Below are 14,093 nucleotides of genomic sequence, written 5' to 3'. Positions count from 1 at the left end.
CGGAAATGCTTCTATCCATCCTGTAAAAGTGTCTATAAGTGTTAGGAGATAATGGAGTTGTTTATGAGTAGGCATATGAGTGAAATCAGCCTGCCAATCTTTGTCTGGTTGGTGTCCACGAAGCTGGTGTAGAGACTGACGTATGTGGAGAGCCCTCTGTGGGTTTGCCTGGGCACACATTTGGCAGGATGAATGAACCTGTAAAATATGATCTTGGAGATGGGTGGGGTCAAAAAGGGGTCCCAAGAAGTGGAACAAAGCTTTGGGGAAGTGGCTAAGGATATCTTGATCCAGTAAAGGTGCTGGACAAAAAGGTATCACAAAGAAAGAATGAGAAAAAAATTGTGCTGTAAGAATGCAGGGCAGTGGCAAAGTTTTGAGTGGGGAGGAACAGGTCCTGTCTACCCTCAAAACTGAAATTAGTGAGGAGAATGTAAGGCCTGGGTGAGATGTTGGAACATAATATGTAGCTCCCATGTCCAAAATAAAAGTAATGGACTTATCTGCTACCTACAGCTTTACCCTAGGCATGGATAGGGTTACAGAATATACCAAGTCTGGGCAGCATCAAACCTCTGCAAGGCTGAGAATTTTGAAGGCTGACACAATTTCACTTGCCGATGTTGGTGAGGCTGGACCTCTGTGGCATGGCATAGAGGACAAGCCCACATGGGGACATTGTGATTTCCTGTGTCCAGGTTGCTATCAAATAGGGCATAGCCTCAGAGGAGATGTAGTGCAATATTGTGCCACATGACCATTTAGGCCACACTTGTAAGAGCTTGCTAGTGAGGTTGACGTAAGCTGGGCTCTCTCAGGTTAGAGCCCTGTGGTTGGCTTCCCTTGTTCCCCTTCCTGTGATCTTAGGGCAGCTGCTAAAGCCTGGGCCTGCAGAGTAGCTGCCTGTTGTAGCCTTGTCTGTTGGAAAGATTCAGCTGATTTTTCTCGGGCATTAAAAACTTTAAAGGCCATTTTCATCAATTTTCTTATAAGGGTTTGGGGACCCACCTCAACCTTTCTTAACTTTTTCCTAATATATGGTGGTGACTGAGAAATAAAATGGGTAGCCAAGACCATGGCTCCTGCTGCGGAGGCTGGATCTAGCCTGGTGATTGGACTATGGTTTCTTGTAACCAATTTTAAAAAAAACATCTGGATGTTGTCAAAGTTAACTACTTTTTACGAGACCATTTCCATACCCTGAAGGAGACAATGGACCATGATGTCCTGCCTCTGTTGGCTGCTTTGGTCAGGTTAGTAGTCCCAGTGTGGTTCTGTGGCCCACACAGACATTTATCCCACAGGGAGTGTTTTGTCTACCAAATGAATCTGGTCTGCATATTCCCTAGCTACTACCTGAATTCTATTTCGCTCCTCAGGAGAGAGAGTAGAAGCTTGGATGACATAATAGTCATGCCAGGTAAGATCATAGGTCTGAGACAAACAACGAAACTTTTCTGAGCGAGAGCTGGAAGATAAAAGGGAACATGAACTTTCATAATGCCATGGACTCCCACCACCTGCTGGAGAGGACAGAGAAGGGTGGAGCTATGGTGGGATCTGGTATGGTAGGAGACTGGGAAGGTTTGGGAGGGATTAGCCCAGTGCACAGAGGGGTCCAAGGGTGGGGAGATGAGGTAGGAAGGGGAGGGGAGGAGGAAGGTGGGTAAGGTAGAAGTTGGCCTTGAACCTCCAGATTGGGAAGGGAAGGGGTAGATAGGGAAAGAGAGGAATGTGAAGAATGTTGCTCCACAGAAGGGGGTTGGGTGGTATAGGCTTGAGGGACTGGGGGAGGTTCCAGTGCCTCTGGCTTCATGGTCCAGCTAGAATTGTCAGGGTCCCAATTCCCAGATGACCAAGAATTTGGAGGCATTGCGGCCTTAGCCACCAAGACTGGTGCTGTGAGACACTGGCTACTAAGAGAAGGGTGAGAGCACAGAGCCCCCAAACCATGGACATATGTAAGCTCTGCCCATCTGTCTTTATGGTAACAAAAATTTTAGTGCATAGGGAAATTAGCTGTTTGTGACATTGTATCGGACAGGCCCAATTTATAAAGATTTTGTAAGAGGCATCCCAGGGGCGACAGCAGATCTGACTTTGAACTGAAAGTGCCCATTTTAAAGTCTATGCCCAACCAAGTGGCGTAAGTCTATTACGGCATGTCCACTAAAATAGCTATAAGGCCTAACGGGGTCATGGAAATTGAATGCTAGGCATCCCTGAAGCAAACAAAGTCCACCTCAGCCAGGCCCAGTCTTGCAGGTCTGGCCACTGCTGAGATAAAACTCTTGGTATGAGCTCGCGGCTTCAACAAGAGTCTGATAATCAACAAAAGTAAGTATGAATGTGTCCCCCCCAAAGCCCTATAGCATAGACAAGAAAAAGGGACTCACCAAGATGCAGCCATTGTAGCCGTAGCCCTGGGGCCAGTTTTAGCATGACGTGGAGAGCTCAGATTGTGGACTAGGGGCTTTTGACACATGGCCTAGCGCCATACAGAAAGGCCACCCTACAGAGTGGGACCTCCAAGTGATTTGGTGTTTTTTCCTTTACAGCATTAAATATTGTTTCTTTGCTTGTAGTTTTGACATCTTGGCTGTAATATGTCATGGGAAGGTACTTCTCTGGTCATGACTGTTTGGAGTTCTGAATGTCTTTTGTGTTTGAATGTCTGAATGTTTTCTAGGCTTGGGAATTTTTCTGCTGTAATTTTGTTGAATGAATATCCTGCACCTCTTGTGTTTATGTTGCTCCTTCTAGTCCTATGGGTTCTTGGGTTTGGTCTTTCATGGACATTGTGGTCATGCTCATTTATTTTTTGCTTCTTGGTGTCTGTATGTATTATTTTTTCACCCTTCTCCATCTGGCAGTCTTTCTTTTGCTTCTTTGAGTCCATTGTTCATGCTTCCCACTGTGCTTTTTTATTTGATTTATTTTTCATTTTCAACACTTTTTTCTGTCCTCCTCACAGTCTGATTGCTAAAGTTTTTCTCATGGTGCTTATTGTTTTTGTCTGTCTTGCTGCCATTTTCCTCTGTATTAATAACTTTGTCTACAGGTATTGATGATATGTATGCAATTAATCTGCCTGTGGATATCCTCCTTCGGGTCTTTGATCATTTTTTGCAAGAAAACTTCTGGAATGTTGTTGGAGGAGGTGCTTATTCTTCCCGGCCACTCAGAACCAAAATAGCCACACAGAAACTGTATTAATTAAATCACTGCTTGGCCCATTAGCTTTATCTTCTTATTGGCTAAATCTTACATCTTAATTTAACCCATTTCTATTAATCTGTTTATCATTAAGAGGTCGTGGCCTACCAGCAAAATTTTAGCACATCTGTCTCCAGTGGTAGCAGCCTCATGGAGTCTCTGTGACTCTGCCCTTCTTCCTTTCAGAATTCCATTTAGTTTTCCCCACCTCGCTCTGTTCCCCTACAGCTCTACTATAGTCCCAAAGCAGTACCTTTATTAACCAATGAACACAACACATAGACAGAAGGACCTCCTACACCATTTCCCCTTTTCTGTTTAAACAAAAATGAAGGCTCTAACTTTAACATTGCAAAACTACATATAACAAAACAGGTATAAAGCAAGAACTACAGTAACAATATGTATATTTACTTTATTTTTATCTTAACTAAGGAAAACTATAACCATAAATTCTTCAACTCCATCAAAGACTCCAGAAGGATATAATATTACTTAAGTAAACAGGAAGTGCATTTAAGCAGCTTCCAAAATTCTAGAACTGACAGAGACATCTCACTGTCAGGAGCCATGTCCCCCTCAAAACTATTATAGGGATCACCGCCCTGAGGAGTTTTGCAGAGGGCTCTACTTCTCAATTGTATTGAGAATTGTTTTATTGACAAAGCCTATCCCACACCCAAATTGTCTGTTAATAGAGAGCTATCTGTTAGCGGAGCCTGCCTCACACTCTAATTATCCAGAGAACTAGGTGTGTCAACTTGTGAACTGACAGAGGAATCGTGACCTGACTGATCGTAACCTCTTGGCCTACGTGACCGGCATGGACTACGTGGCAAGATCCCGTTCCCCAGCCCCCCAAGCTCCTCATCCAGGGGCTATATAAGCTGTAACCATGACTCTAATAAACGGAGGCTTTGACAAGTTTGCCTAGCCTCCTTCCTCTTATCAGCCCATGTCTTTCAGGTGGTACCTCTCCGTGACCCTGGAATAACTGACCAGCAAGGCGGGTTACAGACCCTAGACAGAGTAACCTGTCAAGGCGGTCTACATCTCACTGCCTGGACAGTCACCCAAAGTTCCTCTGTACTGTTGGGGTATACATCTTCAGCCTGCTGGCCCATAGTATCCAGCAGACTCTTTTATGAAGCAGGGTAATTTAAAGACAGTTCAGCCTATATTAGTTTGTCAGTAACTTCTATGTTGTGCAGAATGTCTGGCAGACTCTTTCATGAAGCAGGAACCCCAAAGGACCATCTCACCTTTAGGCAAGTTGAGCAGTCATTTCTCTGTGGCTCCTGCATCCAGTTTACTTAACAAACTCTATAAGGAGACTCTTCAATGCCCATCTTCCTTTTGAAGTACATTGGTGCTGCCAGGAGCAAATGTGTCTCACTGTCATGAAAAGTCCTAAATTTTTAAAACACTTTAAATGACATATTCTGTGGGCTTTGAATGATTTGAAGAATATGTAGCTAGCTGATATATATATATATATATATATATATATATATAATATATATATATCTAGAAAATCTAACTAACATGACTATAAGCTTGACTATTATAGATGATTATCTATTAACCTATCTTTCTTAATTATACATTACATTTTTAAATGAACTACACAATCACAATACCTTAATCAAGAGCAGAAATACATATACATATAACAAAATTAACCTTAAATTTATATCAATAAAACAAGATCCATACCAATGCAAAGTATCCATCTCTATAGTATATTCTCCTTTAAATATAAACAAACATTTCTAGACAATATTTGGGATTATGGGTGTAGTTATTTCTCTCCAAACTGCTTTCTGTTGTTTATTGGGTAAAGAATTTTTTTTTCAGGGTGGTTACAGGAACCTTTCAGGGGGTCTTATTGTATCAAACCATATTAGTCTGGAGGCAATTCATGGGTTTTCATCTTCTGTGAAAACAAAAGAACCTCTTTTCCAAAGCAACATATCCTTAGCCCCGTATTCTGAAATCAAGATACCTTTAAAAATATATATGCTCGTTTAGCTTAGCAGCCCATACAATAAAATGTCTCTGTACTTAGCTCATTCACAGTAAAAAAAAAAAATTCAAAGATAACACAATAATACACATAGTCCAGACTCTCTGTGAATTTTCCATTTTTACATGGCTTATTTTTATTCTGTTGCTTTTTAATATTTATTTTGTTATATTTACTTTTTCAATCGATGACTGCTGGTCTTTTTCAACTCTCTATACTCTTTTTCTTCTCTCTCCCAAGCCTATATACATTTATCTGACACTATGACTCATCTGGATTTGTCTTTATTGCATATCTATAATTCTTTACTGTCCAACAGAGCTTTTGAAAATGCTAAGTGCTTCCTAAAACTTAAGCTGCACCATTAGTATGGCATACAGAGTACTTCCTGCTTTCCAGCCCAGTCTAAAAGTTAAGCTTCACCATTACTTTGATATATACGGTACTTCCGGCTTGCTCCATGCAGTCTAGCATGGCAGAGCCACTTGTGCCTCTGAGCTGGTGCACACCACCCCAGTTCCAGGCACAAAGCTGGTTCACGTTGCAGCAAGCAAGTTGCAGCACACTGCTCACAAACCCCATCCAAATACTTGGTATCCTGAAAGAGCTAGAGGTCTTCCTGGCAGTGTGACCCAGAAAGCCAGCATTTTAAAGCAGCCATGGCTTTTTTTCCTGCTAAGGCTGAATTAGGAAAATCTCTCTTAAAGGAGTTGCAGCGAGCTGCCAGCAAACAGCAAGAAGCTGTGTTAAACTCTGTTTTTCCCCCCAGAATTCCTTTTCAAAGCCTCTCAGGTTCATGTGGATTTAGTTGGCCATGTGGGTGCCAATTTGTTGGAGTAGGCACTTGTTCGTCCTGGCAACCCAGAACCAAAATAACCACACAGAAACTCTATTAATTAAATCATTGCTTGGCTCATTAGCTTTAACTTCTTATTGACTAACTCTTACATTTTAATTTAACCCATTTCTATATCACCACGAGGTTGTGGCCTACCAGAAACATTTCAGCACATTTGTCTCCCATGGTGGTGGCTTCATGGCATTTCCCTGACTTTGCCCTTCTTTCTCCTAGAATTCTGTTTAGTTTTCCTCACCTCGCTCTGTTCCCCTACAGCTCCACTATAGGCCCAACAGTTCCCTTATTAACCAAAGAAAACAACACATAGATAGAAGGACTTCCTACACCAGAATGTTTATTGATAGTTTACCTATTTCAGAATGTTGAGTTCACCAGTTGAACTTTTTCAGGGAAATTATGTTGACTTCCTATTTTATGTTTCTTGTATTTTGTGCTTGTAGTCTGCACATCTGCTAGTTTGTATGTCTCCCCTGTATCTTAGAGAGGTGGTGGTGGTGAATTTCAGCTGCAGTTTAGATCACAGGGAAAGTCAGCACCACAAGTTCACAGGTCTCCTTAGAAAGCTGACCCCACACCCTATATTTTCCTTAATGAATTTTGTTACATGTTTAGTAGTATGTTTGTGCCACTGTAGAAAACAGTGTAGAAGTTCCTAACAAAATTAAAAGAAGAAATACCATTCAACCCACCATCCACTCCTAGGTATATAGACCCAGAAGACATCTACAGAGATAATTGCACATCCATGATTATTGCTGTGCTTTTCTGCTGGTAAGAAAAGGGAGCACACAGATATCCATCATCAGGTGAATAGTTAAAGTAAATATGGAGCATATTCACAGTGGCATTTCTTCAGCCTTAAAGTAGAATAAAGTCATAACATTTAAAAGGAAAATTTTGGAACCAGAAATTATTAAATTTGGTGAATTAAGCCATAGTCATAGTATAAATACCACAGGGAGCTGGATCTCTCTCCCCCCCTCTCTTTCTCTCCCTCCCTCTCTTTCTTCTCAGCCTGAAAGTACAAGGTATCCAAGAAAGGAGTGAAAGTATGTGATGTTGGGAAAAGTATGGTGAGTTGGGAAAAGGCAGCGGGTAGAGAAACATACACATGAGTGTAGAAATGAGGATTGTTTTAAGATAAGGAAGAAACAGGAAGAGGTTGATAGAGGGGATGCAGTATCAGTATGTAAGGGAGATGATTAGGAACAAAATATATGTATGAAAATGTAATAATGAAATCTCTTTCATGTGCTAACTTTAAAGTTAATACCAAATTTATTAAGCATTGTACCTATAATGCATTTTGTTCCTGAGACCCTGAATAGAGTTCATTTGTGGTCTGAACAAAATGATGTAGCACTTGGGGGCAAAGATACAACCCAGGAGCCCTGCACTGGATGCCAATATGGAGAAGACCTCCACAGCCACCATGACCTTCCCTTTGGTGCTGTGGTAGACAGGGAGGAAGGTGACCCAGACACTGCAGAACACCAGCATGCTGAATGTCAGGAACTTGGCTTCATTGAAGGTGTCAGGTAGGTTTCTGGCCAGGAAAGCCACAGTGAAGCTTCCCAAGGCCAGAACTCCCAGATATCCCAGCACACAGTAGAAAGCAGTGACTGATCCCTTGTTGCACAGGATGATAATGTGTTCACGCTCAGAGTGTGCATCTGTGTCAATGAAGGGGGGAGATTTTCCCAGCCAGACCCCACACAAGATAATCTGGATCAAGGTGCAGATGGGAACAATGAAGTTAGGTGCCCGCATTACCAACAACCACCTGATTCTTCTTCCCGGGGTAGTGACCTTGTAGGCCAGAACCACAGTAATAGTTTTGGCCAAGATAGTGGAAACAGCCACAGTGAACAACACTCCAAATGTGGTCTGCTGCAGGATGCAAGTGGTTGTGTTGGGGTGGCCAATGAAGAGAAAAGAGCAGAGAAAACAGCAGTTAAGGGTGATGAGCAGGATGTAGCTGAGAGTGCGGTTATTTGCCTTCACGATGGGAGTGTCTTGCTGCTTCAGAAAGATCCCAAGAATGAGAGCTGACAGTGCAGAGAAGTACAAGGCTGTGCATGACAGACCTATCCCTAGGGGATCATCATAATCCAGGAAGGTCATAGATTTTTGGAGGCAATGGTTTTGGTCTGTGTTGGGATATTGATGATCTAGACACTTCACACACTGATCTGCATCTGGTGAAAGCATGTATATGTGTTATTTCAGGTTAGTTTTCTTTTGTCCACTTTATCCACTCACTTGAGTAGTTTAGCCTAATAGACATCCCTTGTTACTTCAGAAAATCAAATGAAAGAATGTTTTATGGGGAAATATGTGAGTACCGTGTATTTCCTGCAATGTGACATGAACAAAGGTACAGTTTCTCCTCTTAATTCAATTCTGTGTTGTTTAGAAGATTCCGATACCATTATTTTCCCTATTCCAGAATCTTACATAATTACTTACAATATACATCTTCAATTTGGTCGCAATACTGAATTCACACAAAATATTTCCTGGACTGGGGAGAGCTGATTCACTGGGTAAATGAATTGCTGCCTAAGCCTGATGATTTGAGTTTGGATTCCCAGGGCCCACATAAAAACTTGATGCTGTAGCACAAGCATCTATAATCTCAGAGCACCCCTATAATAAGATGAGAGACAGACAATATTTTCCAGGAGGTCATGGGGCATCTAACTTGGCTAATGCATCTGTGAAGAAATGTGATCTCAAGCAGAGTGCGGGTGATGACTGACTCTCCAGTTCCATCTGTGCACCATGACACATGCACACCCACACTCCTGGACTCTCTCTCTCTCTCTCTCTCTCTCTCTCTCTCTCTCTCTCTCTCTCTCTCTTTCTCTCTCTCACACACACACACACACACACACACACACACACACCCCACACACACTATAAGTTTAGTGAGTTAAGAAAGGGTTTCTCAAGTTCTTTCCTTGTAATGGTATTTTTAGATATGGGGTTCAAATTGAGCTTCTCAGTGAACTGACTTTTCTGGTTGATTTTCTTCTGTCTGAAGGCATTTTAGTAAGTAAGCGTTGAATTCTAACAGTTTGCCACATAGTGGTGCATATCTGTCGTTCTCGCACTTGGGATGTGGAATCAGGAGAAATAGAAGTACAAAGCCTGACTCAGCTACTTGGCAAGTTAGGGGACAGCCTGGCCTTTATGAGATCTTTTCTGGAAAATAACAACAAACATCAAAAAAGTGGGCTGTTTAAAGGTGTTAACACAACAATTTTGGGAAGGAATTCACTTCATATATAGACATTGGATTCTTTTTATTATTATTTTATTTATTTTCTTTTTTGGATTCTTTTTTAAAGATTAATTTTTATTAAAGAAGATATTAAAATTTTAGTTATGTGTATGTGTGCATGTTTGTGGGCTTGTGCACATGATGCAGATGGCCTAAGATCACCTGGAGGTTTTGGATGGTTCCCCAAAGTAGCCTTTGATTTCCCCATGTATGCTATGCATTTTGGGGTTGTTTGAATAAAAATGTCCCTTAATGGTCACAAACATTTGGATATTGAGATGTCACGAAGTGGCACTATTTTGGATGGATTAGGATGTATGATCTTGTAGGAGGAAGTGAAGTGTGTCATTGGGGGTAGGTGTTGAAGTTTCAAAAACCCAAGCCAGGCCAAGGGGCTTTCCTCCTTCTGCCTGCAGACCCAGATGTAAAACTCTTAGGTACTCTTGCAGCACCATGTCTGACTACATTCTGCCCTGCTTCCTCCCATGGACTAGACCTCTAAACCTGTAAGCAAGCCTCAGTTAAAGGCTTTATTTTATAAGAGCTTCTGTGGTTATGGTGTTGGTACATAGCATTAGATCAATGACTAATATAGAAGATGATACCAGGCATGGGGTATTGCTATGTCAGGACTGACCATGATGCTTCTTGGTGTAATGTGGAAGACTTTGGAACTTTGGACCTGCAAAGTAATTGGATGATTTAAGTGGGGCTTAATGGGCCATCCTAATAGAAGGCAGTGGTGATGCAAACAGTGTAGATTTGATGGCCTGTCTCAAGAGATTTCAGAGAAGAATATTAATACATAGCTTAGAGATTTTTCTCATATTTTGCAGAAGATTGTGGCTGTCTTCTGCTTTTCCCCAAAAATCTATCTGATGCTAAATTGAAGAGTTTTGGATTAATGACCCTGGAAGAGGTTATTTCAAGATAGCTTAAAATTTAATATGTTACATGATCCCTCTTATGCATATCTATAATAAGAAGAAGCAAGTTGAGCATGGAAAAGTATAATATGTACAGTATGAGGAAAAAATCAACACCATGAAGTGTAAAGAATCTAAATCCAGAGCTCAAGGGGACTGTGGTGGTTTAAATGAAAATGTTCCTCCCATAGTTCATAGAGAAGTGGTACTATTAGGAGGTGTGGTCTTGTTAGAATAGCCATGACTTGATTAGAGGAAGTGTGTCACTAGGGGTTGGGCTTTGAGATCTCAGCATGTCTCACTCAGTTCTTTTCTTGCTGCCTGCAGATCAAAAATGTATACCTCTTAGCTACCTCTGCAGCACAATGTGTGCCTGTATGCCACCATGATTCCCACCACAATGACAGTGGACTAAGCCACTAAACTGTGGGCCAGCCCCAATTAAATGTTTTTATTTATAAGGGCTGCCATGGTCATGGTGTCTCTTCACAGCAACAGAGACTCTAGCTAAGACAGAAATAAACATTTAAAGCAAAGCCCCATGCTAAATTTAATAAAGGGAGTGGTTACTTCTGGAAGACCCTACCCAGAATATCTTCCAACTTATGGAAAAAAAATCAAATAAAAGTTTAAGCAGTGAATGAAACCATGACAACAGAAAGCTAGTACAAATGTAATAGAAGTAGGGGGCATCTTCCAGCTCTACCAAGAGTAAAACTTGGCAGCTTTGGCTACATGGTTCTGCATTTTAGAGTCAAGAATATATGAAAGAAGTTATGGGGTCTCCTTTCACAGTTAAGGAAAGCTTGTGAGGTTGGGTGTGTGTCAGGGGTGTGCATATGGAAACCCAGAAACACCATTGTATGAAGTTGTGAAGGTGTAGCCTGGATTTGTTGAAGACCCAAAGATGTTGGAGATGCCAGAGTTATGAGATACCTGCTGAGGAAAGCTGCAGACTGGCTGTGGAACCAGTCTAAGAGAGAGATGTGTGTTTTGCAGTTAACAAAGCTAGACGGAGTTGGAGTACTGGAAATTGCTTTGGCATCAGATATAGAGATGCAGAATTTAGAGTTTTTCTGTTGACTTTTGGTCTTGCTTTGGTCTAGTATTTTCTCTGTATGCTGCATTTTCTTCCTTATGGAATGGTGATGTATATTCTTTGCCATTGTATGTTGCAAGTACGTGACTTGCTTTTTTATTTTGATTTTACGTGGGTTACAGTTAAAGAGATTGCACGAGTCTCAGAGGAAACTGAACTTTGTACTTGTAAACTGTATGGAGACTGTCATAGATTATGGAGACTTTTGAAATTAGACTAAATGAGGCAGCAAACTCCACTAGAGCAGGTACAAGGGAGCCACTGCTGAGGGAGCAGGCTGGAGCCTGAGCCTCTACCGGTACAGATGTGAGTCCAGGATCTCTGAGGGAGACCTCTGTGGGACTGGGTCCAAGCCTGGGACTTTTGAGGGAGTGGGACCAAAGTCAAGAAATTTCATGGGAGTGGGCCCAGGCCAGGGAAGTCTATTGAAACAGGCCCAAACAAGCAAACTTCTCTGGAGCAAGCCTGAAGCAGTGAACTCCATTGGAGCATGTACAAGGGAGTGACCATAACAGGATAAGGACCAAGTCAGAGACTTCTCAGGACCGGGTACATGGGAGCCACTACTAACAGAGCAAGCCCAAATCAGAGACCTCTGTGGAAACGAGTGTGAATCAGTGACTTCTAAGATAGCAGCCTGAGCCAGCAACCTCTGCCAGAGCAGGTCCAAGACAGCAACCACAGCAGAAACAGCTCTAAGCAAGCAATCTCTATGGGAGCAGGCACCAAATGACCCTTGGTATTGCACAGCAATCCCTGGGAACACTGAGTGACCTCCAGGAACATGGAGTGACCAAAGGGGTAATGGAAACTGTGGCCCTGACTGCATCATGAGGAACAACCATCTGAACCTTGGATTCAGTGGCACCTGGAAGATTTATCACTACACACAGATAGTCCCAACTAATCAGAGGAAAAGATGAGTAGGCAAGGTCAGAACACATGCAACACCACAAAGAACAACATGACACCTATAAAAGCTAATGACCCCACAACAGCAAGACTTGAGCAACCAAATATAGATAAACCAGAAAAAAAGTCCTAAAAATAACTTTAGGAGAATGAGGCCCTTAAAGGGGAAATGAATAATTTCCTCAAAGAAATGGAGGAAAAGACAAATGAAAATTTGGAAGAAATCAATAAATCCCTTAAAGAAAACCAAGAAAAAGCAATCAAACAAGTGAAAGAATCTATTCAAGACTTGAAAACTGAAATAGAGACAGTAAAGAAAACATAAACTGAGGGAATTATAGAAATGGAAATTATGAGAAAATGATCAAAAACCACAAATGGCTAGCTTAAACAGCAGAATACAAGAGATGAAAGAAAGAATCTCAAATAGAGGAAATAGACTCACTGGTCAAAGAAAATATTAAACCTAACAAGAGCTTAACACAGAATATCCAGGAAATATGGGACAGCATGAAGAGATCAAACTTAAGAATAATAGGTATAGAAGAAGGAGAAGTCCAACTCAAAAGCACAGAAAATATAAGTTAAAAAAGCATAGAAGAAAACTTTCCCAAACTAAAGAAAGACATGCCTATAAAGATACAAGAAACTTACAGAACACCAAATAGACTAGATCAAAAAATGTCTCCTGACCACATAATAATCAAAACATTAAAACATACAGAGTAAAGAAAGAATATTAAGAGCTGCAAAGGGAAAAGACCAAGTTACATGCAAAGGCAGCACTATCAGAATTACACCTGACATCTCAATGGAAACAATGAAAGCCAGAAGATCCTGGTCAAGCGTTATGCAGACATTAAGAGACCAGATGTCAGCCCAGACTACTATACCCAGCAAAACTTTCAATCACCATAGATGGATAAAACAAGATATTCCAAGACAAAACCAGATTCAAACAATACCTAGCCACACACTCAGCCCTATACAAAGTACTAGAAGAAAATTTCCAACCCAAGGGAGTTGACTACATCAAAAAACACACAGATGATCACACATCAGAGAATCCCAAAGAGGGGAAAAACACACATTATAACATCACCAACAATGAAAACTAAAATAACAGGAACGTGGCAATAATTAGTCATTAATATACCTTAATATAAATGGACTCAACTCACCTATAAAAAGACACAGGGTAACAGATTGGATATGAAAACGGAATCCATCCTTCTGCTGCATACAAGAAACATACCTCAACCTCAAAGACAGACATCACTTCAGAGTAAAGGGTTGGAAAAACAATTTTCCAATCAAATGGACCAAAGAAACAAATTGGTGTAGCTATCATAATATCTAAAAAAATATGCTTCAAACTAAAATCAATCAAATGAGACAAAGAAGGACATTTCATATTAGTTACAGGAAAAATCCATTAAGAGGAAATCTCAATACTGAACATCTATGTCCAGAATACAAGGGCACCCTCATATATAACAGAAATACTTATAAAGCTTAAATCACACATTAAACCCCACACACTAACAGTGGGAGACTTTAGCACTCTACTCTCACCACTGGACAGGTCTGTCAGGCAGAAAATTAGCATAGAAATAAGGAATTAACAGATGTTATGAATCAAATTGACTTAACAGGCGTTTATAGAACATTCCATCCAAACAAAAAGGAAAATACCTTCTTCTCAGCACCTCATGGAACCTTCTCAAAAATTGACCACATACTAGGTAACAAAGCAAACTTAAAACATA

General features: G+C 41.0%; 1 protein-coding gene across 1 annotated transcript in view; it reads right to left on the bottom strand.

The window, feature by feature from the left end:
• Positions 1–7,382: 7,382 nt before the first annotated feature.
• LOC130871333 (vomeronasal type-2 receptor 116-like) overlaps positions 7,383–14,093 on the bottom strand; it is a 48,909-nt gene continuing 42,198 nt past the window's right edge. Inside the window, exon 6 of the mRNA XM_057764683.1 lies at positions 7,383–8,299. Within this exon, the coding sequence (XP_057620666.1) occupies positions 7,383–8,299 (917 nt within the window). The remainder of the gene's footprint in view (positions 8,300–14,093) is intronic.

Source organism: Chionomys nivalis, chromosome 3, assembly GCF_950005125.1.
Source record: "Chionomys nivalis chromosome 3, mChiNiv1.1, whole genome shotgun sequence".
NCBI lineage: Eukaryota > Metazoa > Chordata > Mammalia > Rodentia > Cricetidae > Chionomys > Chionomys nivalis.
Note: the sequence above shows the minus strand (reverse complement) of the source record. Positions and strands in the feature narration are given on the sequence as shown.